The 27,074-nt window shown below is 57.4% G+C and overlaps 1 protein-coding gene and 1 long non-coding RNA gene across 5 annotated transcripts; one reads left to right on the forward strand and one right to left on the reverse strand.

The window, feature by feature from the left end:
- Positions 1 to 24,223, forward strand: TACC3 (transforming acidic coiled-coil containing protein 3). 4 transcript variants are annotated; one of them, XM_003812935.4, is made up of 16 exons: positions 1 to 294; positions 2,069 to 2,231; positions 2,376 to 2,518; positions 6,375 to 7,454; positions 9,549 to 9,624; positions 9,834 to 9,963; positions 14,065 to 14,117; positions 14,789 to 14,892; positions 16,295 to 16,382; positions 16,655 to 16,759; positions 18,768 to 18,844; positions 19,001 to 19,044; positions 19,868 to 20,028; positions 23,571 to 23,677; positions 23,765 to 23,885; positions 24,001 to 24,223. In XM_003812935.4, the coding sequence occupies exons 2-16, from the start codon at positions 2,070 to 2,072 to the stop codon at positions 24,064 to 24,066; spliced, it is 2,517 nt and encodes an 838-aa protein (XP_003812983.3). In that variant the 5' UTR covers positions 1 to 294; position 2,069; the 3' UTR covers positions 24,067 to 24,223. The 4 variants fall into 4 exon arrangements, with proteins under 4 accessions (XP_003812983.3, XP_008963710.3, XP_054967097.2 ...); XM_008965462.6 differs by having other exon boundaries at positions 45 to 294; positions 16,655 to 16,771; XM_055111122.2 differs by having other exon boundaries at positions 160 to 567.
- LOC117979900 (uncharacterized) lies at positions 19,270 to 26,452 on the reverse strand. The gene is made up of 3 exons (XR_004670963.3): positions 24,803 to 26,452; positions 20,058 to 20,164; positions 19,270 to 19,917 (listed from the first exon to the last, which is right to left on the reverse strand). It is a non-coding gene; the product is annotated as an uncharacterized LOC117979900 (long non-coding RNA).
- Positions 26,453 to 27,074: the final 622 nt, after the last annotated feature.

The raw sequence follows: 27,074 nt of genomic DNA on the forward strand, positions 1-27,074 counted from the left end.
GGAAACGGAACCGTCGGCGCACGAGCCGGGGGGGGGGGGGGAGGGCGGAGCCGGCGAGGCACAGCTTCCCATTGGACGCCCGCGCTCCTGCGGTCCTGCCCCCGGCCGCGCGCTGATTGGCCGCGCGAAGGCAACCGTCGGCGTTTGAAACTCCGGCGCGCCGGCGGCCATCAAGGGCTAGAAGCGCGGCGGCGGTAGCAGCCAGGCTTGGCCCCCGGCGTGGAGCAGACGCGGACCCCTCCTTCCTAGCGGCGGCGGCGCGGGCTCAGAGCCCGGCAACGGGCGGGCGGGCAGGTAGGAGAGTGGCTACACGGCGCGGGGAGGCTGGGGTCCTTGGGGCGCGAGGCCGTCCCGCCCCGCCCCGCCCTCGGCCCTCGCCCTCCCGCCCCGGCCGCCGCTTTCCCCGGGAAGCGTCCCCCACGGCTCCTCCTGGGGCCGCCGCCAGAGCCTGTACTGCGCCCTGTCATGGGACCCGGCCCTAGGCCGACCGCCGGGCTGGGCCCCCTGGATGGTGGCCAGGGGCGGCTAGAGCTGGGCCAAGACCGACGGCGGAGCGGGCGCCCCGAGGTGCTTTGCTCTCCTCGACCCTCTCCTGTCTCTCGGTCGCCCACCTTGACTCTGTTGGCTCCCAGCACGCGGACCCTCCTGTTGTTCTTTGGTCCCTTCCGGCCTCCGTCCTGGGGCCAACTCCATCTAGGCCACCTGCGGCGGACACCTGGGCCCCTACCGCTTCCCCGCACCTGCTGCGCCGCTCCACCTTCCCCCCGCACCGCATCCCTCTTGTGCACCAGAGTAGCACCAAAGCACCAGCCTGGGGCCGGTCCCTTCTCTGCCCAGAGCCCCTCCCGGGCCTCCATAGTCAGTAAAGGCCCCTCCTGACTAAGGCTGGGTCTGCTGCTCTCCCGAGCTCCTCCAGGCCGCCAGAAGGCTTCCTCCGAGTCACTTTCTCCCTGAGTTCCAGGCTTGCGGGTCCCCCAGCGATCCAGCACCCCTTCCCCTGCCCTGTACCCAGTTATTCAGGGCGAAAACCTAAGCGTCGTCCGTAAGTCCCATATGTGCCAGTGGCCAGGCCCGGGTCTGGTCTGGCATCTACTCCTTGGGCTCCAGAAGCCTGTGGTTTCCCTGCTTCCCTCCTGCTCTTAACCTCCCACCCACACACAGCACCACAGTGGGCTTCTCAAGCTGCAGCACCGACCTGCCGGGGCTGCCCCCTCCCTCTTCTCCAGGACCCTCCCCAACTTTGCTCTTCTTCAAATCAAAGCCTCCCCAGGTCCCCCTCCACCACCAGGTGCCCGTGGGGTTCCTGCCCTGGTCGACACTTGGTTCTCTCTGGCAGCCTTTTTGCCTACGTCATTCCCTAGACTGGGAACGCTGTAGACAGAAAGGGTGGCAAGTGTGTGGGTGACCGGCGTGAGGACCTGGGCGGCCCTGGAACCTGGGACTGACTGGAGGCTCTGATGTGGAAGTTCCTTGGCACCTGTTGCTCAGCTCTGGACTTCCCTTGTTTGCGCACCGTCTCCCAGCTCCTCCTCTGGGCCTTCACCCTCTCAGCCTGGTCTTGTCCCGCTGCCTAGCCTGGTGGGAGAGAGCAGACCAGAGCCGCTGTCCTGCTTTTCTGCCCTCTACTGCCCGGTCCTGCCTCACGTCACACGCAGAGGCCTGTGGGGAGACCAGGGCTTCCTCTGGCTCATCTGGGTTTCTTATTGGCCCGGGCTTTTCTGTCTCTTGACTTCTGCCTGATATAGTAATACAGCAGTAGAGATTATGCGGGCTTGGGTTTTCTTTCTCACCATCTCAGCCTGAAGGCCCTTTAGCTCTTGGTCCCAGGAAGCAGCAGTGCTGCCCATGGCTCCCCCTGCCAGGCTGGAGAGTGAGTCTCTGAAGCAAGATGGGGACTCAGTCTGAGGCTTTCTCTGCCAAGAGACACGTGTGGGAGGTGTGAGTTCCAGAGCAATGAGCACACCCGTGTGGGAAGTGGTCGTGCCCCTTGCGGCAGCTGTCACGTCTGTGTCTGGACAATGTGGTAGTGTTGCCCTCACACTGACACAAACATGTTCTGCTTTTCCAGAATGAGTCTGCAGGTCTTAAACGACAAAAATGTCAGCCATGAAAAAAATACAGAAAATTGCGACTTCCTGTTTTCGCCACCAGAAGTTACCGGAAGATCGTCTGTTCTTCATGTGTCACAGAAAGAAAATGTGCCACCCAAGAACCTGGCCAAAGCTATGAAGGTAAGTGTGACCTGTACAGTGTGTGGCTGGCCAGGTTGCCCTAGGGCCTGCTTTCTTGGTGACCTCTGAGCTGCAGGACACTGCTGGTGTGGCTGTAACAGCTTGAACTAATGAATAGGTGCTCTCCTCCTCACTCCGCAACAGGTGACTTTTCAGACACCTCTGCGGGATCCACAGACGCACAGGATTCTAAGTCCTAGCATGGCCAGCAAACTTGAGGCTCCTTTCACTCAGGATGACACCCTTGGACTGGAAAACTCACACCCGGTCTGGACACAGAAAGAGAAGTAAGTGTTGGTGCTGCTGGACATGCTGGAGCTTCACCCTCTCTGTCCGATGGCTCTTGCAGGAAAGTGCTGTCTTGTTCTGTCAGGCCTTGGCTGGATTTTTTGTTTGTTTGTTTGAGATGGAGTCTCGCTCTGTTGCCCAGGCTGGAGTGCAGTGGCGCGATGTCCGCTCACTGCAAGCTCCGCCCCCCCAGGTTCATGCCATTCTCCTGCCTCAGCCTTCCGAGTAGCTGGGACTACAGGCGCCTGCCACCACGCCCGGCTAATTTTTTTGTATTTTTAGTAAAGACAGGGTTTCACCGTGTTAGCCAGGATGGTCTTGATCTCCTCCTGACCTCATGATGCGCCCGCCTTGGCCTCACAAAGTGCTGGGATTACAGGTGTGAGCCACCACGCCCAGCCGGCCTTGGCTGGATTTCTCCTGAAATCTGCACTGAGTGTATGCAGCATATGGCCAGTTCACTAACAGAAAAGTCGATCATCAGATACTTGAATAACTTCATACTTCACTTTTTTTTTTTTTTTTTTTTTTTTTCTGGAGACAGAGTCTGGCTCTGTCACCCAGGCTGGAGTGCAGTGGCTCGATTTCGGCTCACTGCAAACTCCACCTCCCAGGTTCATGCCATTCTCCTGCCTCAGCCTCCCGAGTAGCTGGGGCTACAGGCGCCCGCCGCCACCACTCCCGGCTAATTTTTTAGCCGACCTGATTCTTAACTGCAAGTGGATGGCGAGGCGGTGTCTGTCTTTGCCTGGAAAGGGAGGATCCTGGAGGCAGCTCTTTGCGGCTGAACTAATCTGTCTGGGCACCCAGGAACACCTCATCTGCATCCAGGGTGGGAAGGGACCCCAGAGGCATGATTTTCTGTTGGTTTTTTGCTGATGTAGCTGTTGTTGCTGTTGTTTTGAGACGGAGTTTCGCTCTGTCACCCAGGCTGGAGTGCCGTGGTGCCATCACAGCTCACTGCAGCCTCAACCTCCTGGGCTCAAGCAGTCCTCCACCTTGGCCTCCTTAGTAGCTGGGACTACAACTGTGAGCCACCATGCCCGGCCAATTTTTTTTTTTTTTTTTTTTTTTTTTTTACACGGAGTTTCATTCTTGTTGCTCAGGCTGGAGTGCAATGGTGCGATCTTAACTCACCACAACCTCCGCCTCCCAGGTTCAAACGATTCTCCTGCCTCAGCCTCCCGAGTAGCTGGGATTACAGGCATGCGCCACCACGCCCAGCTAATTTCATGTATTTTTAGTAAATATGGGGTTTATCCATGTTGGTCAGGCTGGTCTTGAACTCCCGACCTCAGGTGATCTGCCGGCCTCGGCCTCCCAAAGTGCTGGGATTACAGGCATGAGCCACCACGCCCGGCTGGCCCAAAACTTTTAAGCAGATTTTAGATGTGCAGAGAAAAGCATAAGGAACAGAATACCACTGATGCTTCTCACCCCCTGAGATAAAATGTCACCAGTAAGTGCAGGCAGCATTTCCTACATCCTTCTCTGGGCCCTGGGTCCGTCTCCCCTCTACCCCTCCAGCCTGAATTTGTAGTTCTTCCCATGTCTGCTTGCTACTTTTCAACTTTGTTTTTTGCCCCTTTTGAAATTTGGTCAAACGAAGTGAGAATGAATCAAACATTGGTTTACAACGACCCCAAGAAGGAAGGGAGACCCAGCAGCAGAGAAGTCGCCTCCCAGCTGCCATGGGTGTGATCCGTCCCAGAGCCACAGATCCCCTGCCTCTCCCCTATGCCTCCAGGGTCACCCAGCAGCCTCCATAGGGCGGAGGGTGTAGAGGAGCTGGGAGGGGCTTGAGAGGTTGGCCCTGAGGGGCTCCAGCCAGAGTGACTCTGAGCTTGTGGCTTGGACTCGTGGCTGTCATCTCCTTTCTGGAACTCTGCTGAGGCCCAGGTGGTGGTCACTGTGGTGCTCCCACGTCAGTGGGATGAGACCAAGAGCAGCCGCTGCGTGCAGCTGCCCACGTATCATTCAGAGGACAGCTGAGTGGCCGCCTGGGAGGGCAGTGCCGCCCCAAGGTGGCAGCTGGGCAGCAGAGGAGTTGTGAGCAGTCTGACAGGTCCCTCACCCTCAGTTTCTCAGTTTTGACATCTTCAAACTTAGAGAAGAGTTGGAAGAGAAGGGCAGGTGACATGGGCCCCTTATCTGAGGCACTGGCACATGACCCTGCGTCTTCTCAGGGACCTGAAGGCTGGGGAACAGGTGAAACAGTGTTTGTGCCCTCTGTGTTGTAGTCCAGCCCCAACCATCCCAACAGCCGCCTCTTCTGTCAGGGGCCCTGCGCCGTGCAGTCCCACATTGTGAGCAGCAAGTGCCCCAGAGACAGGTGGGTCCCTGGGAAGGTGTTCTCTGCACCTGTGCACTGTAGCAGGCGGGTGCTGGGCCAGCGTGGCCGCATCCCAGGGAGGCGTCGCAGAGGCCACTCAGGTCCTTCTGTGCCTGCAGGTGGCATCCTGCACCTCAGCCCTGCCCTTCAGTGAAGGCTTTGACTGTCCCTGGCCACAGCACTGCCAGTCCCCGACTTGAAGGGGAAAGCAGATTCGTGCAGAAAACCTTTGTTTACCACGCCCCCTGCTGGCCGTCCTGGGGCCTGCAAGTCCCCAGCACTGATCTGTGGGCATGTCCTCCGGTGACGTTTAAGCCAGAGGACAATGTTGACTGAGCTTTCTTGTTTTGCTTGTAGCTGATGTTTTCACGCAGATTAAAGTGTTATCGGAATGCTGTCAGGTCCCTTAATGTTAGAATTCAGGGTCATTAAGTGGTGCACACCCTTCAGTGATTAGGAGAAACACAGGCAGAAATAATGATTATATGACTTACAGGCCCACAGCAGGCTGGAGGCCACACAGAGGACTGGGGCCACGCCCTGGAGCATAGGCAGGGGACAGCTGAGAGGGTGGCAGCCAGCCTTGTCTATCGGGGAGTAGGGTGGGGTCACTGTATGCTGGTGGGCAGGTGCTCGAATGGATTTCTTACAGGAAATGGTGGATGCCGGGTGCGGTGGCTCCTGCCTGTAATCCTAGCACTGGGAGGCCGAGGCGGGTGGATCACCTAAGGTCAGGAGTTTGAGACCAGGCTGACCAACATGGTGAAAACCTGTCTCTACTAAAAATACAAAACAAAATTAGCCAGACATGGTGGCGGGCACCTGTAATCCCAGCTACTTGGGAGGCTGAGGCAGGAGAATCGCTTGAACCCCAGAGGCGGAGGTTGCAGTGAGCCGAGATCATGCCATTACACTCCAGCCTTGGCAACAGAGCAAAAATCTGTCTCAAAAAAAAAAACATAAAAATAAAGGAAGTGGTGGGAAATTGAGGAGCCCAGTCTACCAGGTGGGAGAGATGCCTCCAGGCTTCTTTCTCTGGCATCAGCTTGAGGCATTTGGGTGTGCTGTCCCACATCTGACCCCCCAGGCAGCAGCCTGTGCTGTGTGCGTGCTGTGGGCCTGGGGGCAGACCTTGTGCATGATGACGAGTGCTGTTTGGGTGGCAGAGGCTGCTGGAGGAGTCTGGGTCCAGCACCTGGCAAAGCGCTTGATGAGCACAATTAAACAGGCAAGCAGCCCAGAGGCACCCCTGTAACTTGGAACCCCAAGAAGCATGAGGGCGGGGTCAGCGAGGAAGTCGCGTGGTTGTGTCCAGCCGTTCCACCGGGAGCTGGTCCCTGGGAGGACAGGAAGGAACCACATTGAGGAACTGAGGTGGGGGGTGGAGAACGGGAAGCCGTGCCCAGGGTGACTCAGCCCTGCTTCTGGTGTGAGAGAGTTAAACCTATGTTGAGAATGAATGCTGAGGCCCCTAACCTCACCAGGTACTCACTGCTTCACGTTGACTAAGTCTGTTTTAAAAGCCAACAGCTCATCAAGGAAGTGGATGCCAAAACTACTCATGGAATTCTACAGAAACCAGTGGAGGCTGACACCGACCTCCTGGGGGATGCAAGCCCAGCCTTTGGGAGTGGCAGCTCCAGCGAGTCTGGCCCCGGTGCCCTGGCTGACCTGGACTGCTCAAGCTCTTCCCAGAGCCCAGGAAGTTCTGAGAACCAAATGGTGTCTCCAGGAAAAGTGTCTGGCAGCCCTGAGCAAGCCGTGGAGGAAAACCTTAGTTCCTATTCCTTAGACAGAAGAGTGACACCCACCTCTGAGACCCTAGAAGACCCTTGCAGGACAGAGTCCCAGCACAAAGCGGAGACTCCGCACGGAGCCGAGGAAGAATGCAAAGCGGAGACTCCGCACGGAGCCGAGGAAGAATGCCGGCACGGTGGGGTCTGTGCTCCCACAGCAGTGGCCACTTCGCCTCCTGGTGCAATTCCTAAGGAAGCCTGCGGAGGAGCACCCCTGCAGGGTCTGCCTGGCGAAGCCCTGGCCTGCCCTGCGGGTGTGGGCACCCCCGTGCCAGCAGATGGCACTCAGACCCTTACCTGTGCACACACCTCTGCTCCTGAGAGCACAGCCCCAACCAACCACCTGGTGGCTGGCAGGGCCATGACCCTGAGTCCTCAGGAAGAAGTGGCCGCAGGCCAAATGGCCAGCTCCTCGAGGAGCGGACCCGTAAAACTAGAATTTGATGTATCTGATGGCGCCACCAGCAAAAGGGCACCCCCACCAAGGAGACTGGGAGAGAGGTCCGGCCTCAAGCCTCCCTTGAGGAAAGCAGCAGCGAGGCAGCAAAAGGCCCCGCAGGAGGTGGAGGAGGATGACAGTAGGAGCGGAGCGGGAGAGGACCCCCCCATGCCGGCTTCTCGGGGCTCTTACCACCTCGACTGGGACAAAATGGATGACCCAAACTTCAGCCCGTTCGGAGGTGACACCAAGTCTGGTTGCAGTGAGGCCCAGCCCCCAGAAAGCCCTGAGACCAGGCTGGGCCAGCCAGCGGCTGAACAGCTGAGTGCTGGGCCTGCCACGGAGGAGCCAGGTCCCTGTCTGAGCCAGTAAGTGTGAGGATGGGGTGGGGAGCGTGGCGTGGGGCAGCTGCCCTGCAGTGTATGTGGTCCAGGACCCGAGGCCAGAAGTGTCATCAGATACTCCTTTGAGGCCGGGTAGGTTCCGCCTGAGGAGGGGCCTCTGGGTAAAAAAAGGGCTCAGGTGGCTCCCAGCTGAGGGTGCTTGGCCTTGCCTTGGCTGCCACGCATCTCTAGTGCTCCTGGCCTAAGGAGGGATCCAATAAGGGCAGGCTCAGGCCAGAAGCCAAATGCAACCAACCCTGGGCAGGACCCAGTCCCCCAGTCATGTTCCTCCTCAGGTGAACTTGACTTGGGTGTGTAACTCCAAAAGCCAGGCAAAGCCTGTTACTGCCTGGGTGGCGTCCGCTGCTTGCTGGGGTCTTGGCCGTGGGTCTGCTGCCTCCTGGCTGAATGGTCTTAGGCTACATCCCCTAGAGTTGCTCAGTGGGAGATTGTCCTGCCTGTAGGGTCCAGCCCTACTGGGTCTGTGGGTTTTTTCTCCTCGTGTGCATAGACAAGAGATTGTACAAATAAAGACACAAGAAAAAGATAGAAGAAAAGACAGCTGGGCCCGGGGGACCACTACCACCAAGGCACAGAGATCGGTAATGGCCCCGAATGCCTGGTTGCGCTGTTACTTATTGGATACAAGGCAAGGGGACAGGTTAAGGAGTGTGAGCCATCTCCAATGATAGGTAAGGTCACGCAAGTCACGTGTCCACTGGGCCCTTCCCTGTTTGGCAACCGAGGCGGAGAGAGGACAGCTGATGCCATTATTTTTTCTATGTATTTCAAAGACTTTAGCACTTTCACTAATTCTGCTACTGCTATCTAGAAGACAGAGCCAGGTGTACAGAGTGGAACATGAAAGTGGACCAGGAGCGTGACTGTTGAAGCACAGCATCACAGGGACACAGGCCTCTGGATGGCTGCGGGCGGGCCTGACTGATTCCACAAGAGATGGTGGAGCAGAGTCTTCTCTAACTCCCCCAGGGAAAGGGAGACTCCCTTTCCCAGTCTAATTAACGGGTGCCTTCCCAGGCACTGGTGCTACCGCTAGACCAAGCTAGGTAATGGGTGCCTTCCCAAGCGCTGGTGTTACCACTAGACCAGGGAGCCCTCTAGTGGCCCTGTCCGGGCGTGACAGAGGGCTCGCACACCTCTTCCGGTCACTTTCTCACTGTGTGCCTTCACCTCCTATCTCTATATGGCCTGGTTTTTCCTAGGGTTATTTGTTTGTTTGTTTGTTTTTTGAGACAGAGTCTCGCTCTGTCACCCAGGCTGGAGCGCAGTGGCGTGATCTCGCCTCACTGCGAGTTCTGCCTCCCGGGTTCACACCATTCTCCTGCCTCAGCCTCCCGAGTAGCTGGGACTGCAGGCACCCGCCACCATGCCCGGCTAATTTTTTTGTATTTTTTAGTAGAGACGGGTTTCACCGTGTTAGCCAGGATGGTCTAGATATGACCTCGTGATCCGACCGCCTCGGCCTCCCAAAGTGCTGGGATTACATGCGTGAGCCACCGCACCCGGCGTTTCCTAGGTTATAATTGTAGAACAAAGATTATTATAATATTAGAATAAAGAGTAAAGCTACAAACTAATGATTAACGATATTCATATATAATCATATCTATAATCTATTTCTAGTATAACTATTCTTATTCTGTATATTTATGATACTGGAACAGCTTGTGCCCTGGGTGTCTTGCCTTGGCACCTGGGTGGCTTGCTGCCCACACCTGCCCCAGCCTCCACATCTGAAGCCTTTTGTCAGTTTCACAGTAAAAGCGATGTACTCATCCTTGTGATTCCCTTTGGCTGCATCGTGCTGACTTTAGAACTCCCAGCCTGCTTCTCCCAGAGCTGGCAGGCAAGGCGTGTGTTTTCCTGCTGGGTGAGGTTGGTGAGGCAGTTTTGTGGCCAGGTCGCTTGGGGCAGCCCCATGCCTGGCACGCTGTAGCTGAATGTTCACGTGGCCGGCACAGCAGTGCAGGGAAAGGCGATGGCAGCTCAGTGCTGGAGCAGGGGACGCCAGGGTTATGGGGTGGGGGGCATGGGCCTCTGCTGACTCTGTCTCCCCAGGCAGCTGCATTCAGCCTCAGCGGAGGACACGCCTGTGGTGCAGTTGGCAGCCGAGACCCCAACAGCAGAGAGCAAGGTAAGGGGTGCTTGTGTGGGTACCTGTGCTCCTGGCCTGGTCGTGTAGAAGAGTAGCAGGCAGTGGAAGTCCCCAGCAGCCTTGGGTGACGGGGTGGGATGTCCCGCTCCCTCTTCCCCAAGTCTACTTCAACAAGGTTGTGGGGAGGCAAAGCCACACCCCAAGTACCTTGACTGCACTGCACAGGGTGACTCTGCCCTTTCCTCCAGGAGAGAGCCTTGAACTCTGCCAGCACCTCGCTTCCCACAAGCTGTCCAGTCAGTGAGCCAGTGCCCACCCATCAGCAGGGGCAGCCTGCCTTGGAGCTGAAAGAGGAGAGCTTCAGAGACCCCGCTGAGGGTACGTTGCCTGGCACAGACGTCACACACAGTCTGCCCGGAGGGGATCCCGTGAGCACTTGGGCAGCTCGAGACACCTGCGTCATCGGCAGGTGGTCATTCTGCAGGCAGTTGGGTCCCTTGACTTTGAATGACTCATGCACAAACTTGTGGTTTGTCAAAACTTAGGCAGTGTTAGGAGAGCAGGGCTCATACCTTTAACATAAAAGACTTCTAGAAATGGAAACTGTAGACTCAGGAAAATGAGCAGGAGAGGTGAACAATGCAGTGCGCGAATGAGATACAAGTGTAGAGTCAACAACTGGATACTCGATCATCAGAAATACTGCTTGAAACGACCTTCTTTTTTTTTTCTGAGATAGTCTCGCTCTGTCACCCAGCCTGGAATGCAGTGGCACAATCTGGGTTCAATGCAACCTCCACTTCCCAGGTTCAAGAGATTCTCCTGCTCAGCCTCCCGAGTAGCTGGGATTACAAGCATGTACCACCACGTCCAGCTAATTTTTGTACTTTTAGTGGCAACGGGGTTTGACCATGTTGGCCAGGCTGGTCTCAAACTCCTGACCTCAAGTGATCCACCTGCCTCGGCCTCCCAAAGTGCTGGGATTGCACGCGTGAGCCCCCGCGCCCGGCCCAGAACCCCTTGATAATGAAATGTGAAGCCTGAACCTTAGACACCAGACTGCAGTTAAATACGGTTTGTCCGTAAGACTGGAGGCTGCAGTTAAATACGGTTTGTCCATAAGATTGGAGGCTGCAGTTAAACATGGTTTGTCCATAAGATTGGAGGCTGCAGTTGAATACAGTTTGTCCGTAAGATTGGAGGCTGCAGTTGAATACGGTTTGTCCGTAAGATTGGAGGCTGCAGTTGAATACGGTTTGTCCGTGAGATTGGAGGCTGCAGTTGAATACGGTTTGTCCGTGAGATTGGAGGCTGCAGTTGAATACGGTTTGTCCGTGAGATTGGAGGCTGCAGTTGAATACGGTTTGTCCGTGAGATTGGAGGCTGCAGTTGAATACGGTTTGTCCGTGAGATTGGAGGCTGCAGTTGAATACGGTTTGTCCGTGAGATTGGAGGCTGCAGTTGAATACGGTTTGTCCGTGAGATTGGAGGCTGCAGTTGAATACGGTTTGTCCGTGAGATTGGAGGCTGCAGTTGAATACGGTTTGTCCGTAAGATTGGAGGCTGCAGTTAAATAAATACGGTTTGTCCGTAAGATTGGAGGCTGCAGTTAAATAAATACGGTTTGTCCGTAAGATTGGAGGCTGCAGTTAAATACGGTTTGTCTGTAAGATTGGAAGGTGGAACGGTCCTTAAATTAAAGTGCATTTGGTAGGAACTGATGGCTGAGTTGTTTTAAAGGACACACAGCCAGGTGGGTGTAAGATCTCAATTTAGAGAACTGAAAACCCAGGCACGTAGCAGACACGAGTGGCATGTAGGGTTTGTCGCTGACAGGATAGTTGTGGGCCGCCACCATGTGGGGATATCAGCTCAGCTGGGATGGGCCTGTCACCCTCACGCAGGATCCTTGGAATCACACAGCGCGGCCTTCTGTGTCCGGCGTCTCCCTCGGGGAGGTGTGTTTCCAAGTCCTGGCCGTGCTGGAGCAGGTGTGGGTGCTCCTGTCCTTGCCGTGGCAGCTTGGCTTCACGTCATCTTATCCATTCATTCATGGATTTGCTGGTTTCTGCTTTTTAGCTGTCAGGAGTAGTGCTGCCTCGAATGTTGAGGTGTAAGTTCTATGTGGATGTATTCTTCCATTTCTCCTGGATACATAGCTAGGAGTGGAGTCGCTGGTCACAGTAACTCTGCTCACCTTTTAGCTACCAGGTGGCCTTCCAGAGTGGCTGCAGTGTTTCACATTCCCACTGGCAGTTATAAGAGAGCTCCAGTTTCTCCACATCCTCGCCAGCCCTGCTTGTCTGTCTTGTTGATCCTAGACTTCCAGTGGGTGGGAAGCGGATCTGGTTGCGGTTTTGATTTGCAGTTCCCAGGTGGCTCATGAACGAGCGTCTTTTTGTGTGCTCGTTGGATATCTTCTTTGGGAAAGTGTCTGTCGAGATCCCTTGTCCATTGAGCCACTTATGTTTTTATTACTGAGTTTTAAGAGGTAAATCCCTTTTATTCAAGAAGTGAGGGAAAGGAAAAAATACAAAGTTAAGTCCCTTATCAGATGATGTTTCAAAGTATTGGCTTTTGGCCAGGCACAGGGGCCCACACTTGTAATCTCAGCATTTTGCGGGGCCGAGGCAGGATTGTTTGAGCCCTGTAGTTTGAGACTAACCTGGGCAACATGGCAAGACCTCATCTCTACCAAAAAAAAACTTTTTTTTAATTACCTGGGCATGGTGGCGTACACCTATAGTCCCAGCTGCTCAGGAAGCTGAGATGGGAGGCTCGCTTGAGCCAGGAGGTCAAGGCTGCAGTGAGCCATGATTGCACTACTGCACTCCAGTCTGGGCGACAGCGAGACCCTATCTGAAGGAAAGAAAAAAAAGGCAGAAATGAAAACTGACAAGGCTAGGTGCGGTGGCTCACGCCCGTAATCCTAGCACTTTGGGAGGCTGAGGAGGGCGAATCACCTGAGATCAAGAGTTTGAGATCAGCCTGGCCAATATGGTGAAACCTCATCTCTACTAAAAATACAAAAATTAGCTGGGTGTGTTGGCACATGCCTGTAATCCTAGCTACTTGGGAGGCTGAGGCGGGAGAATCGCTTGAACCCAGGAGGCGGAGGTTGCAGTGAGCCGAGATGGCGCCACTGCACTCCACCTGAGCAACAGAGCAAGACTCTGTCTCAAAAAAAAAAGAAAAGAAAAAGAAAACTGATAAGGCCATAGCAGAGAAGGACCTACAAGTTTTTGCTAGACTAAATAATTGGCAACCGTTTTTTAGCTTAATTGAGAAAAGGAGAGAATGAGCAAATACTACTAGGCATGAAGAAAGGGACAAAACTAGAGATGCCTCAGCCTGGATCTCAGCCAGATCAAGACCCTGTCTTAAAGTACCAGTTTGGTTTGTTTTTTTTCCGAGACGGAGTCTTGCTCTGTCGCCCAGGCTGGAGTGCAGTAGCATGATCTCAGCTTGTTGCAACCTCCGCCTCCTGGGTTCAAGCGATTCTCCTGCCTCAGCCTCCCAAGTAGCTGGGATTACAGGCTCATGCCACCGTGCCCAACTACTTTTTGTATTTTCCGTAGAGACAGGGTTTCCCCATGTTGGCCAGGCTGGCCTCAAACTCCTGACCTCAGGTGATCCACCTGCCTTGGCCTCCCAAAGTGCTGGGATTACAGATGTGAGCTACTGCACCCAGCCACAGTTTAAGAGTTTTATAGTTTTAGAGGCCGAGACCGGAGGATCACTTGAAGTCAGGAGTTCAAGACCAGCCCTGGCAACGTAGCAAGACTCCTCCTCTACCAAAACAAAAAGTAGGATAGTTTTAACTCTCACAGTTAGGGTGTTGATCCATTCTGAGTTAATCTTTGTATGTGGTATGGGGCACCTTTTCTTTTTTTTTTGAAACAGTTTTCCCTCCGCTGCCCAGGTTGGAGTGCAGTGGCATAATCTCAGCTCAGTGCAGCCTCCACCTCCCAGGCTCAAGGAGTTCTCCTGCCTCAGCCTCCCTGTAATAGGAGTGCAGCACCGCGCCTAGCTAATTTTTGTATTTTTTGTACAGACAAGGTTTTGCCCTGTTGAACTCCTGGGCTCAAGTGATCCGCTCGCCTCAGCCTCCACCCTTAGTTTTAATCAAAAGTTATATTATCAAAAATTAAAAGACTTGTCTAGGGTAATTTTAAAGACTAATAGTTCTCAACCAGAGCAGTTTTGCCCCCGCCTTCCCCCAGATGTTTGTGGTTGTCACACCTGGGGGTGCTGCTGGCAGGGAGTGGGTAGAGGCTGGGGATGCCACTCAGCACCCTGCGGTGCCCAGGAGGCGCCTGCCGCAGAGAGCAGTCAGGCCCCGAACATCCACACCTCCAAGGGAGGAAATACTGCTGGCTGGAATGATCCTGCCTCACCGAGTGCTGAGGGAGACACCAGCCCGCCGCCCTTAGGGCCCTGGTGAGGGGCGATGGCGGCGGCATGATTCACTCCTCTCAGTTCTAGGCACGGGCGCGGAGGTGGATTACCTGGAGCAGTTTGGAACTTCCTCGGTAGGTACCAGGCAATTCCACGAAGCCTCACCCGCAGGGTGTCCGAGAGCAGCCACGGCAGGTCTTGTCCCCGGAGCGTCCCTTGGTGCCCACGTCCCCCCAGCTGCACACAGGCCCAGGCATTGTGGCAGGCTGTGAATCCAGGGCCCCTTCTGCAGCACCTCCTCTAAGTGGCGTCCTGTGGCAGGGCTCTAGGGCTCTCTACCTGGCGCTTAGCCCAGGATGAAACTCTGACACGCTGTGCTGCTGGGAATGGTGGTGTCTCGGGCAGGGTTGTGGGTGACCAGAGGTGGGAGTGTGCGGGTGACCGAGGGTGGGAGTGTGAGGGTGACCGGGGGTGGGGGTGTGCGGGTGACCGGGGGTGGGGGTGTGCGGGTGACCGGGGGTGGGGGTGTGCGGGTGACGGGGGGTGGGGGTGTGCGGGTGACGGGGGGTGGGGGTGTGCGGGTGACGGGGGGTGGGGGTGTGCGGGTGACGGGGGGTGGGGGTGTGCGGGTGACCGGGGGTGGGGGTGTGCGGGTGACCGGGGGTGGGGGTGTGCGGGTGACCGGGGGTGGGGGTGTGCAGGTGACGGGGGGTGGGGGTGTGCGGGTGACCTCCCTGGCCCTTAGCCCCCCTGTGTGTGTTAGGGGATGGCAGTCAGACCTGATCACTTGCCCTCTTGTCCCCAGTTTAAGGAGTCAGCCTTGAGGAAGCAGTCCTTATACCTCAAGTTCGACCCCCTCCTGAGGGACAGTCCTCGTAGACCAGTGCCCGTGGCCACCGAGACCAGCAGGTATGTGCGCCAGCCCTCCCTCACGCGTGAAGCCTTGAGTGTGGGAAGACTGGAGGCTGTTCCTAGGTGTGCTGTCTGCACAGAGGCTTCTAGACCCGGGGGAGATGATCAGAACTGGAAAGGAGTTGTGCTGGGGTGGGCAGGGCAGCAAGCCCAGAGCAGCCCTTGTGTGTCTGGCAGGAGCAACGGCAGCCTACCCTCCAGCCACAGGGCTGCTGCCTTGCTGGTTACAGCCGCCATTCTAGGTGGATTAAAGATCTAAACTGAAATCTTTTCAGAGCACTTCCTCTAAAACAGAGGCGGGCAGGCTGGGCGCAGTGGCTCACGCCTGGAATCCCAGCCCTTTGGGAGGCCGAGGTGCATGGATAGCCTCAGCTCAGGGGTTTGCCACCAGCCTGGGCAACGTGTTGAAACCCCGTCTCTACTAAAATACAAAAATTAGCCGGGTGTGGCGGCATGCACCTGTAGTCTCAGCTACTTGGGAAGCTGAGGCAGGAGAATTGCTTGAACCCAGGAGGCAGAGGTTGCAGTGAGCCGAGATCACGCCACTGCACTCCAGCCTGGGCGACAGAGTGAGACTCCATCTCAAAAAAAAAAAAAAAACCCAAAAAATAGAGGTCAGCAAACTATCACCTGTGGGCCAGACTTGGCCACTGCCTGTTTGTGTAAAGTTTTATCGTCACAGAGCCATGCCCGTTCCTTTGCAAATTGTGGCAACTTTCACACTACAAGGGCAGAACTGAGTAGTGTGACAGAGGCTGTGTGGCCTTCAAATCCTAACACATGGCCGGGCGCAGTGGCTCACACCTGGAATCCCAGCCCTTTGGGAGGCTGAGGCGGGTGGATCGCCTGAGGTCAGGAGTTTGAGACCAGCCTGGCCAACATAGTGAACCCCCATCTCTACTAAAAATAACAAAAATTAGCCGGGTGAGGTGGCGGGCGCCTGTAATCCCAGTTACTTGGGTTGCTGAAGCAGGAGAATCGTGTGAGCCTGGGAGGCAGAGGTTGCAGTGAGCCGAGATCATGCCACTGCACTCCAATCTGGGTGACAGAGTGAGACCCTGTCTCGGAAAAAGAAAAAAAAAAAAAAGGCTCTGAGCTGTGAACAGCCCCCTGATGAGGCAGCACTGGCTCCGCTCAGCCTGCAGTGGGTAATGAAGCGTCACCGTGCTCTCCCGGAAGGACAAGCAGCCACGTGGGACGGGCAGGTGAGGGAGGGGGGCACGGGGCAGCAGAGAGGCGGGCATGCTGGATGCGGGTCTGCGTTTTCTACCACTACCCTGACTTGAGTGGTTTTAAACTAAAAAGCAAAGAGCCCGGTTAGCTTGTCCACATGGTCCTCTGTGTCCTACTCAACACTGGGAGGGCCTGAGTGACTGAGGCTGCCTCTGCTTGGTGGCAGCATGCACGGTGCAAATGAGACTCCCTCAGGACGTCCGCGGGAAGCCAAGCTTGTGGAGTTCGATTTCTTGGGAGCACTGGACATTCCTGTAAGTCCTTGAGTCCCTCTTGAACTATCTTGTGTGTGGTCTGAGGGAACGAGTTGTTTTAAGGGCCTATATTTTCTATTCCTGGGGGTCTGAGCCTTTGGCTCTGTTGGGGGCATGGGGCCGCCGTGCTGTTCCCTCACCGCACTGTCTCGGGTCTCTCATGCACTGTCTGAGGCTCTTGGCCTGCGTGGGCCTTTCCTCCCTCACACCAGGTCAGAGGTAGGAGGAGGCAAGGGCGAAATGGGCTCCTATTTCATCCCCATCTCCCGCAGGTGCCAGGCCCACCCCCAGGTGTCCCCGCACCTGGGGGCCCACCCCTGTCCACCGGACCTATAGTGGACCTGCTCCAGTACAGCCAGAAGGACCTGGATGCAGTGGTAAGGATGCAGGTAGTAGCTATTCCACAGAACCTGCAGGCCGCTCTGGGTCTTGGCCAACAGTGGGCACGGGTGGGGTGCAACAGCCTGACCCGCCGTCCCTGCCATCCCTGCCCCTGCTGGTTGGGGTGGAATTGCAGAGAGCTGCCGGCCCCTGGCCTGTCACTGCTGCCCAGGTCGCTGAGGGTCCAGGCTTCCACCCAGTGTCCCCGCAGTCAGCTGCCCACCAGCAGCCTCCCCGGGACTCTCCGGCCTGGGCATGGCATTGGCCTCTGGTGGCCTTGCAGCAGTGAGTGTGGTTCTTGCTGCCGTGAGCCCGAGTGTCGCCCCTTTCCTCCCGCCCTCCCACAAGTCCAGACGCATCTCCTGGCAGCTTAGGAAGCTCCATCTTCACCCGCCCCACATCTGAGGGTCCCCTGCCTTGTCTCCCTCCATCCTCACTGTACATGCCAGGCTTCAGCCTGTTCTAACTCTGGGCCTAAATTGTCCCTAAGAGAGCTGTAGGCACACAAAGGGGCTGGGTGTCTGCAGGCACCACTGTGAGCTACCGTCGCCAGATGGTCCCCAGGGAGGTGCAGACAGGGTGGTTCCGGAGGCTGGCTGGCAGGGCTGGGTTCAAGCCCCAACATCCACACCAGTGTTGCTCACAGTGGCCCCAGGTGTCGTCTCCGCAGAGGCCTGTGATGTGGCCCTGACCCCGTACCCCAACAACCTCCTTCCCTGTGTCAGAGCCCATGTGAGTAACCCAATAGCAGGCCTGGGGACCACAGTGTGGCCAGCCCCCTCCTCTGCAGGCCTGGGCTCTGGGGGCAGGTGGCCCCTGCATGTAACTTATGTTAGAAATGCACAATGCTTGTTCTCTGGTGCCACAAAGAAATAGTGCTCGAACATTAATTTTCTCAGCAAGGCAGTTTTTACTTTCTGCAGAAAGGGTGCCCCTCGCAGATGGAGCAATGGCGAGAGCACACCTGAACAAGGGAGGGGAAGGGGTTCTTATTCCTGACACAGGTAGCCCTACTGCTGTGTTGTTCCCCTGTTGGCTAAGGTTGGACCACACAGTCTAAGCCAATTCCAATTGGCTATTTTAAAGAGGGCGGGGTAAGAGCCAGAGTGGCGGGGTGAGTAGTTTGACGGGAAGGACGGTTAGGAACAGGTAACTCAAGGTGACTTAGGTCAGAGCAGGTGACCGGGATGAGTCAGGACAGAGCAGGTGACCAGGGAACAGATGTGAACTACTGATTAGGACTGGCGGGAAAATTGTTCACTGAAACTAGAAGCAAGGGGCAAAGAGAACCAGGAATTTAAAATGGAGAATCAAGGAAGAAGAGATCTGGCCAGGCACAGTGGCTCACGCCTGTAATCCCAGCACTTTGGGAGGCCGAGGTGGGCGGATCACGAGGTCAAGAGATCGAGACCATCCTGGCTAACACAGTGAAACCCTGTCTCTACTAAAAAATACAAAAATTAGCATGGCGTGGTGGTGGGCACCTGTAGTCCCACCTCCTCGGGAGGCCGAGGCAAGACAATGGCTTGAACCCGGGAGGCGGAGCTTGCAGCAAGCAGAGATCACGTGACTGCACTCCAGCCTGGGCGACAGAGTGAGACTCTTGTCTCAAAAAAAAAAAAAAGAGATCTGAACATACTGACTTACTGATTCTTTGAAGACAAACTTGGAGTTCACTATATTTAACACTTAGGACCCCTAGTATCTGCCACTGGGCTGCGGGGGCGGCTGCAGGGACACACACCTGCTGGGTGCCTGCTGGTTCCACCCAGGAGCACAGCCAGCAGCCTCATGCCTCCTGCCCCCTGGCAGTCGAGTGCACGTGGAGCAGGTGGCCTTGGCCTCGAGAGGGTTCCCAGGGTCCCACTGGAAGCCCCACATGGAACTGTGCCTCTGGGAGGTCGCTCCAGGGACCTCGGGTGGGGGCTGGCCCCATCCTGTGGGGAGGTCCTGGGAGGGTCAGTCTGTCCCGCCTGCCTGCTGACTTGGGTGTGGCCTGAGCAGGTAAAGGCGACACAGGAGGAGAACCGGGAGCTGAGGAGCAGGTGTGAGGAGCTCCACGGGAAGAACCTGGAACTGGGGTAAGGAGGCCCCATCCCCTGTCCTCCCCGTCCCCATCCCGCTCGCCATCCTTGTCCCCATCCCCCTCGCCATCCCTGTCCCCGTCCCCATCCCCACCTGGCCTGGGACCGCTGGGCACCCGAGGCAATGGCTGTGTGTCTGTTCTCCTCCCACAGGAAGATCATGGACAGGTTCGAAGAGGTTGTGTACCAGGCCATGGGTGAGTGCCCGGGCCGCCGAGGCCACGTGCCTCCACGAGGGGCTGCCTATGCCCCACCCTGGCCCTGCCCTGCACCCTGCCTAGGACCCCACCCTCCTGAGGCCCCTTTTCCTAACACACAAGTCCCTTCAACATGGGCCCAGCCGTGGAAGCACTGAGGCGAGTTGCGGGGAAGCTGGTGGTAGTGAGGCTGGAGGCTCCCACAGAGCCAGCGCTTGTCAGGCCCCAAAGTTGTGCAGATCCTGAGCTAGCAGTGGGGCTGTGGTGGGAGCAGAGTCGGTCCCACCGTGGCCTACCCCACTCCACCCTGCCCTCCCCGTGCGGCCATGTCTAGCAGCAGCCTCTGTAGGTGTCTGGCAGGACAGGAACACCAGGCCTCATCTGGCCTCCCAAAAGCTTGGGCTCCTGGAGGTGCTACTGTGGGGATCTGTCTTAGGCTGAGTGTCAGCCGGCGGCAGGTGACCGCCTGGCCCTTGCAGTCCCTCCAGGACCACCACGAAGCACGACACACAGCCTGGAGCTCGCCATACCGGCTCCCAGGCCTCACCCTAGGCTCTAGGGTGTTGGGCGCCGCCTCTTCAGGGACCTGTGGCCCAGGCTCCAGTTCCCTGCGGATCTGATGTGGAGGAAACAGCTGTTTCCTGGGCTTTGCATCCGGCCTAGAAGATCGCGGGTGGAGGGACCCATCATCCTCCGAGGCTCACACCCACTGCCCGCCTCTCCTCCTGGCGCTCGAGTCCCTCGCCTCATTCCTTGGGCTGTCTCTGGCACCCATCGTTTCGGTTGCCTCCTCATCCTGAACGTTTGCTTTTCTTTTCTCAAGAGGAAGTTCAGAAGCAGAAGGAACTTTCCAAAGCTGAAATCCAGAAAGTTCTAAAAGAAAAAGACCAACTTACCACAGATCTGAACTCCATGGAGAAGTCCTTCTCCGACCTCTTCAAGCGTTTTGAGAAACAGAAAGAGGTGATCGAGGGCTACCGCAAGGTATGTCTCCGCCACCCTGGCGTCCTCACCTCGGAGGCTGGTGGACTCGTGGTCCAAGCCAGCGGGGCTACAAGCTGCTGTCTTTGCATCTTGGTCCTTGGCCAAGCCTCCCCTTGCCACGGGGGCGTGGGATGACCTGTGAACGAGACAGGGTGCAGGAGTCACAGCACAGCTAGTTTGCGAGGCAGCTGAGGGTGGCAGGAGGCAGAGTGAGCAGGGAGGCCATCTGAGCCGTCCGCTGTTGTGTGACAGACGACTCGGCTATGATCAAGCATCTGTGAGATTTGAGACAGCGCTGGTGCACCAGGGCCTGGGGCACCTCGGAAAGGTGTCTGGGCTGTCCGAGCGCTTGGGTCCCAAGGGTCGGGGACCCAGGGCATGCAGTATCCAAGGCGGGAGGCCCACCAAAAGGTGGTCACGGCTGTGCAAGGCCACCCTGGTGTCCTCCTGGCCGCAGGACTCTGAGCCCCCCCACCTTCTGTGCTGGGCAAGGCCCACATGCTTGCTGGAAGGAGGGATGTCTGGGCCATCCATCTGCCCAGAGCAGGCCTGGAAGGTGCCTGCGAGGCCGCCAGAGGGTTCTGCCCACAGCAGCAATGTTGGAGCGGAGGTGCTCAACGCCTCCTGTAGAGGAGCTGGACCTGCAGGTGCTGCTGGAAGAGGGGCTGTCACTGTTGGTGCAAGGGGGTTGGGGACACCAGATGGGTCCCCTGGGAGTCAGACTAAACTGGAAAAGCGGCCCTTGCAGGGCCTGGCTGAGCCACACCTCATCTGAGTCCTGAAGTCAGGTGGTGTCAGTGGCTGGGGCCCAACTGCCTAACAGAAGCAAGCCTGAATACTCTAGGGAAGAAGGTATCTTACGCTTTAAATTGCTGCTGCAGTTTTAAATTAGTGTCTGGCACAGAATAACCAAGTGTGAAAGGAACAGGAAACATGAGTGAAAATCAGACCCGTTATTAGAGTGAGGCATGGTGATGTACACCTGTGGTCCCAGCTACTAGGGAGGCTGAGGTGGGAGGATCGTTTGAGCCCGGGAGGTGGAAGCTGCAGTGAGCCATGATGGTATCACTGCACCCCAGCCTGGGAAATAGACCAAGACCCCCATTTCTAAAATTAAAAAACAAAAACAAAAACTGTTGATAGACCCACAGGAGCCCCAGATGCTGGAGTTGGCACCGGCAAGTGGTGCCTCAGGTCTGCAGGGAGCAGATGGGAAGGGCCCTGTGGCAGCAGAGTGCCCACCGGCAGCAGAGTACAGCAGTCTGGCCCAGCACAGACGCTTGGAGAGGCAGGACTCTTCACACGGTGCTGCTGGCTTGAGGACACAGCGGCTTTGCTGACCTTCCCTCAGGTTGGGCTGTGGTGTGAGCAGCTGCCTTGGCCTCACCTCTCCCCGGGGCAGGCCTGTGCCTCAGCTCCCACTGGCCACCTACCCACTTCCTCATGGAGGCTCCTTTGCACATCTAATCCCATCTTGGATGACCCAGTGCAGACTTTAAAGTAATTGCCTTCTGTATTCAGAAGAGTATTGCTTCAGTAGAGACCTTGAAACTAGAAAAGAATCCCCTTCGGGAGACCGAGACGGGTGGATCACTTGAGGTCAGGAGTTCGAGACCAGCCTGGCTTACATGATGAAACTCCGTCTCCTAAAAATACAAAAATTAGCTGGGCAGGGTGGCATTTGCCTGTAGTCCCAGCTACTCAGGAGGCTGAGGCAGGAGAATCACTTGAACCCAGGAAGTAGAGGTTGCAGTGAGCCAAGATCGTGCCACTGCACTCCAGCCTGGGCGACAGAGTGAGACTCCATCTCAAAAAAAAAAAAAAAAATACAAAAATTAGTTAGGCATGATGGTGTGCACCTATAGTCCCAGCTACTCAGGAAACTGAGACAGAAAATCATTTGAACCTGGGAGACAGAGGTTGCAGTGAGCCGATATGGCACCATTGCACTCCAGCCTGGGCGACAGAGCGAGACTCTCTCAAAAAACAAAAAATACAGAAAAACTAGGCCGGCTTATGCCTGTAATCCCAGCACTTTGGGAGGCCGAGGCGGGAGGATCATGAGGTCAGGAGTTCAAGACCATTCTGGCCAACATGGTGAAACCCTTTCTGTACTAAAAATACAAAAATTAGCTGGGCATGGTGGCAGGCACCTGTAGCCCCAGCTACTTGGGAGGCTGAGGCAGGAGAATCAATCAGGAGGTGGAGGTTGCAATGAGCCAAGATCGCGCCATCGCACTATGGCCTGGCGATAGAGCGAGACTCCGTCTCAAAAAAAAAAAAAAAAAAAAAAAGCCTGGGCACAGTGGCTCACGCCTGTAATCCCAGCACTTTGGGAGGCCGAGGTGGGTGGATCACGAGATCAGGAGTTTGAGACCAGCCTGACCAACATGGTGAAACCCCGTCTCTAATAAAAATACAAAAATTAGCCGGGCGTGGTGGCAGGCACCTGTAGTCCCAGCTACTTGTGAAGGTGAGGCAGGAGAATCGCTTGAATCCGGGAGGCGGAGGTTGCAGTGAGCCGAGATCATGCCACTTCACTCCAGCCTGAGTGACAGAGTGAGTCTCCGTCTAAAAAAAACAAACAAACTAGAAAAGAACCAAATGGAAATTTCTAACAGGTACACAGTTAACAACGTTAACAATTCAAAGGGTACAGGTCAGATGAGGGAAGCAGAGGCTGAGTTGGGAACCAGTGTGTGGACGACAGCCCCCAGAGCCAGAGGGAGAGACGCCGCTGTGGCGGGAGGCTTGACCTGTGCACACGTGAGAGCTTCCGGCTGCCGCCTCCCGGACAGACGCTGTTGGGAATTTTCCACAGCAGAGAAACACAGGGCTGTGGGTTTAAGGGAGGCATGACCTCCGCAGGACATCGGGGGCTGCATGCTGGGTAGGGGCTCAGGGAGAGGCTGCAGTGCTGAGGGTGCTCCTGGGATACAGGGCTGCGACAGAGGAGTGAGGATGGCTGGGCTGTGAGGCCGCTGGGGGCACTGCAGGAAGAAGGCAGGTAGGCTGAGCCTTCCCAAGCAGAGGCCACTCGGGGGCCCAGGAACCCCTCAGTTGGGGCTTCTCAGTCACTGAGCGGAAGGTGCCCCCAGAGCTGTGAGGAACAGGCGTGTCTGGGTAACCATGTGGCTCCTGCTGGCCTCCCCTGCCTGTCCCCAAAGCACAGGGCTCAGCTCCAGAGGGAGACGGGCTGGGCTGTCAGTGGTCCCAGGTGCATCCCACTTTCCAGCAGCACTTGGTGCCAGCAGCACTTGGTGCCAGCAGAGGCTGCAGGTGTGGCAGGAGGGGGCCCAGCCGTGAGGGCACCAGGTTCAGGCCCGGCATCTCAGGGTGGAGAGCCAGGGCTGTCCTGAACCTCCAGAGGGGGTGAGCTGGGAACTTGTGTGAAGGGGCTTTTTCCAAAAGGAAAACGGGAGCTACTGGCTAACGGCTGATGCCCCAGACAGCCTCGAGGATCTGCAGGTCCCCAGACACCAAGCCTGGGTGCTCTCCAGCAGACGGCATGGTACCCACAGCTAATGCCTGCCCCTTCCTAGAACGAAGAGTCACTGAAGAAGTGCGTGGAGGATTACCTGGCGAGGATCACCCAGGAAGGCCAGAGGTACCAAGCCCTGAAGGCCCACGCGGAGGAGAAGCTGCAGCTGTGAGTGCTGGGCGAGGCCCCACCCTGGAGGGAGAGTCTGAGCACCTGGGCCCCAGCTCAGCCTCTGCCCTGCCCCTACCCCTCCAGGGCAAACGAGGAGATCGCCCAGGTCCGGAGCAAGGCCCAGGCGGAAGCGTTGGCCCTCCAGGCCAGCCTGAGGAAGGAGCAGATGCGGATCCAGTCGCTGGAGAAGACAGTGGAGCAGAAGGTGGGTGCGGGAAGCCCAGCTCAAGGGGCCGTCTGGCAGCACCTTCTAGAAGGCCCTTGGGCCTGCCACTCCCTCCAAGCAGGGAGAAGCCCTGCAACTCATCTTCCTCCTCCAGACTAAAGAGAACGAGGAGCTGACCAGGATCTGCGACGACCTCATCTCCAAGATGGAGAAGATCTGACCTCCACGGAGCCTCTGTCCCCGCCCCCCACTCCTGTCCGTCCGTCCTGTCTGATTCTCTTAGGTGTCATGTTCTTTTTTCTGTCTTGTCTTCAACTTTTTTTAAAACTAGATTGCTTTGAAAACATGACTAAATAAAAGTTTCCTTTCAATTTAAACACTGAAGCCACTCTGGTCTTGATGAAGCAAAGGTTTCCCAGCTCTGGCCTGAGGCTGAGCCGACCCGCAGGTGCCTTCCCTTCCCCCCAGAGCTGGCCACTTGGTCCCTGCCTACCCCAGGCTCAGGCCACCCTGCTGAGGGGCAGGGACAGCCAGTGGATGGAGGAGGCTCAGGCCTGCCCAGTCTGCCCCGGCCACCTCAGGTTGGCTACATGGTCCTGGCCTCAGGTACACACATCAAAGTCCAAATGGACTCGTTTTTTTGTTTGTTTGTTTTTTGTTTTTGTTTTTGTTTTTGTTTTGAGACAGTCTCTCACCCACGCTGGAGTGCAGTGGCGTGAACTCGGCTCACTGTAAGCTCCGCCTCCCAGGCTCACGCCATTCTCCTGCTTCAGCCTCCCGAGTAGCTGGAACTACAGGCGCTTGCCACCACGCCCGGCTAATTTTTTGTATTTTTAGTAGAGACGGGGAAGTTTTCATATAAAACAAAAACCATGAACAGCCAGGCACGCGTGCCGGTGGCTCTGATTCTGGTGCCGACCTGGCGAGCCTGCAGCCCCAGCTAATTGAGCGCTCACCTGGGTGTGGGTGTGGAGGGAGGCCCCCTGCAGGTGCAGCTGCTCAGCTCCTGTCGTCCTCGGGGGCGTGGAGGTTTCAGAGCAAAACAGGCTTCCCTGAGGAAGTTCTGTCTCCACACGGCAGGGCTTCCTCCCCGACCCTAACCCCGTCTCCAGTAGTCCCGTCCTGTGGATCTCAAACTCAGACAGGCACACTGGAACCCAAGGCAGTTCCAGGAGCCCTTCTGGTCAGGCAGAGGCTTGGCCCAGCTGGGGCATCCCGGGAACCCTGGGCACCAAGCTGAGAGATGCTGGTCGCTGGGTTCAGCCATGGCACCTAGGACCCCAGCACCAGCCAGAGGGCCAGGGCCTCCTGAGGGGCCGGGCAGGACCAAGGGTTGACGCTGTAACCTGTTTCCAGGGGTCGGTGCTGCTGCTGTGCCCAGATCACGCCGTCCAGAAAAGCCGTTTTCTCCCATCAGTGAAGAGTGGGGCTCCCCACATAGGGAGGGACCCAGGCCAAGATCCGGCCGCAGTCACCTGGCCCCAGTAGTGTCTGAGCCTGGGGGTTGCAGTCCCAGGACCTGCTTCGAAGGCTCTGCAAGTCTGCCCCTTGGCCTGGTGAGCAGCACTCCAGTACTGGCCCTCGGGTGGGCGCAACAACACCCCCAGCCGCCGCCAGGGGTCGCTTGCCGCCATGGGCCATGCAGGGACCAGACCAGGTGGGTGACACCCTGAAGGGGCGGGGCGGGGGTGCCAAGAAGCCGCATGGACCGCCAGGGAGGCTGAGGGGCGGGCAGGGGCTTCAGCCTGGGTGGCCAGTGGGGTGTCCCCAAGGGCATGAGGGTGCATTTGTTCTTAGCACGTTTGGAGGAGGGGGCCTGGCACAGGGATGGACGGCCACAGCGGGCCATGGCCAGTCACGGCTGGGGCAGGGACAGGGCCAGCCTCAGGGGGGCCTGGGGGCCACTCCCCTCCCCCTCCACAGCCCACCTGTGCTCCTTCAGCACCTCCTGACTGGCCTCCCAGGACCATCGCACCCCTCCCTCCCCTGGGCAGCAACCCCCATCTCAACCCCGAGCCTGGGTAACAATAGGGTGTAATCCCTGGCTGAGGGGCCTCTGAGAGCCTTCCGTGGCCCACTTCACAGACGAGAAACCGAGGCCCACAGACCAGTGGCCATTGGCTGGGGGAGACGGGCCAAGCACAGGGTGTGGGGCCCCCTCTCCTGCTTGGGGTTGAGGATATGGGGGAGCAGAAGGGCCCTCAAGCCTCCAGAGCTCACCAGCTGCCCTATGGGCAGCACGGCCCGCCTCGGCCTCCCCGCTGCCCACAGGCATGTCCGGCCGCAGGACTCCCACCTCTCTCTGCAGGGTCAGCTCTGCTCTGACGAGGTCTCAGGACACAAGGCGGCTGCCAGGTCCTCCTCCTCACTCAGCCCTGCCGGTCTGGCCTTCTGGCTCCTCCGACAGCTGCCCAGGGCCCTGTCCCCTGCTGGGGCCTCTCTGAGCCAAGCCGGGAGCCTGCCCAGAGAAGGCCGTGCAGGGTGGCTGGACGTGTCAGGGCACCCAGCCGGGCCTGGGGCCACGCCGAGGACACCGGCCACCAGGCAGCGTCCTGGGCCGGGAGCCTCTCTCCCAGGACAAAGGGGCCTTGTGTGGCTGAATGGGTGTTTATCCTGGAGCCTGAGTTAACTCAGGGCTACGAGGCCGGGCGGGGGCCCTGGCACTGGCCTGCCTGGTAAACATGACCTGAGCTGGGCACGCAGCCGTGGCCTGGACTTCCGCAGCCCCGGACCCCCTGCACATCCACGCAGTCGCCTTGTGGGGGGCTCAAGGAAACAGGAGCTGTCCTGGGGGCTGCCTCCGTGGGAGTCCTCATACACAGTCATGGAGGCAGCGCTCGGCTCTGCCCTTCCCACAGCTCAGGGCAGGGCTCAGAAACACCCCCCCGACGTGCCCCATTGGAAGGAGGGGTGAGGGTTAGACGAGGTCGTGAGGGTGAGGCCCTGGTCTGCTGGGATTAGTGTCCTTGCGGGAAGGCAGCAGGCCGGGAGAGCGCTTTGGAGGAACTGACCCGCCAGCACCCTGATGGCGGACTTGGCGCCTCCAGAACCCAGAGAAACACGTGTCTGTGGTGCAAGCCATCTGGTCCCAGGCAGGATGAGACCCCACCGTCCGAGGGGCTGTCCAGCCTGGTGCCCACCCACTGCCCAGCTCCCCCTGCAGCCAATATCCAAATCCCGAGGGGAGTGCAGGGCTAAGTCCACGTGGAGAAGCTAGGTCTGTGGGGC

The sequence above is a fragment of the Pan paniscus genome, chromosome 3 (genome assembly GCF_029289425.2).
Source record: "Pan paniscus chromosome 3, NHGRI_mPanPan1-v2.0_pri, whole genome shotgun sequence".
Lineage (NCBI taxonomy): Eukaryota > Metazoa > Chordata > Mammalia > Primates > Hominidae > Pan > Pan paniscus.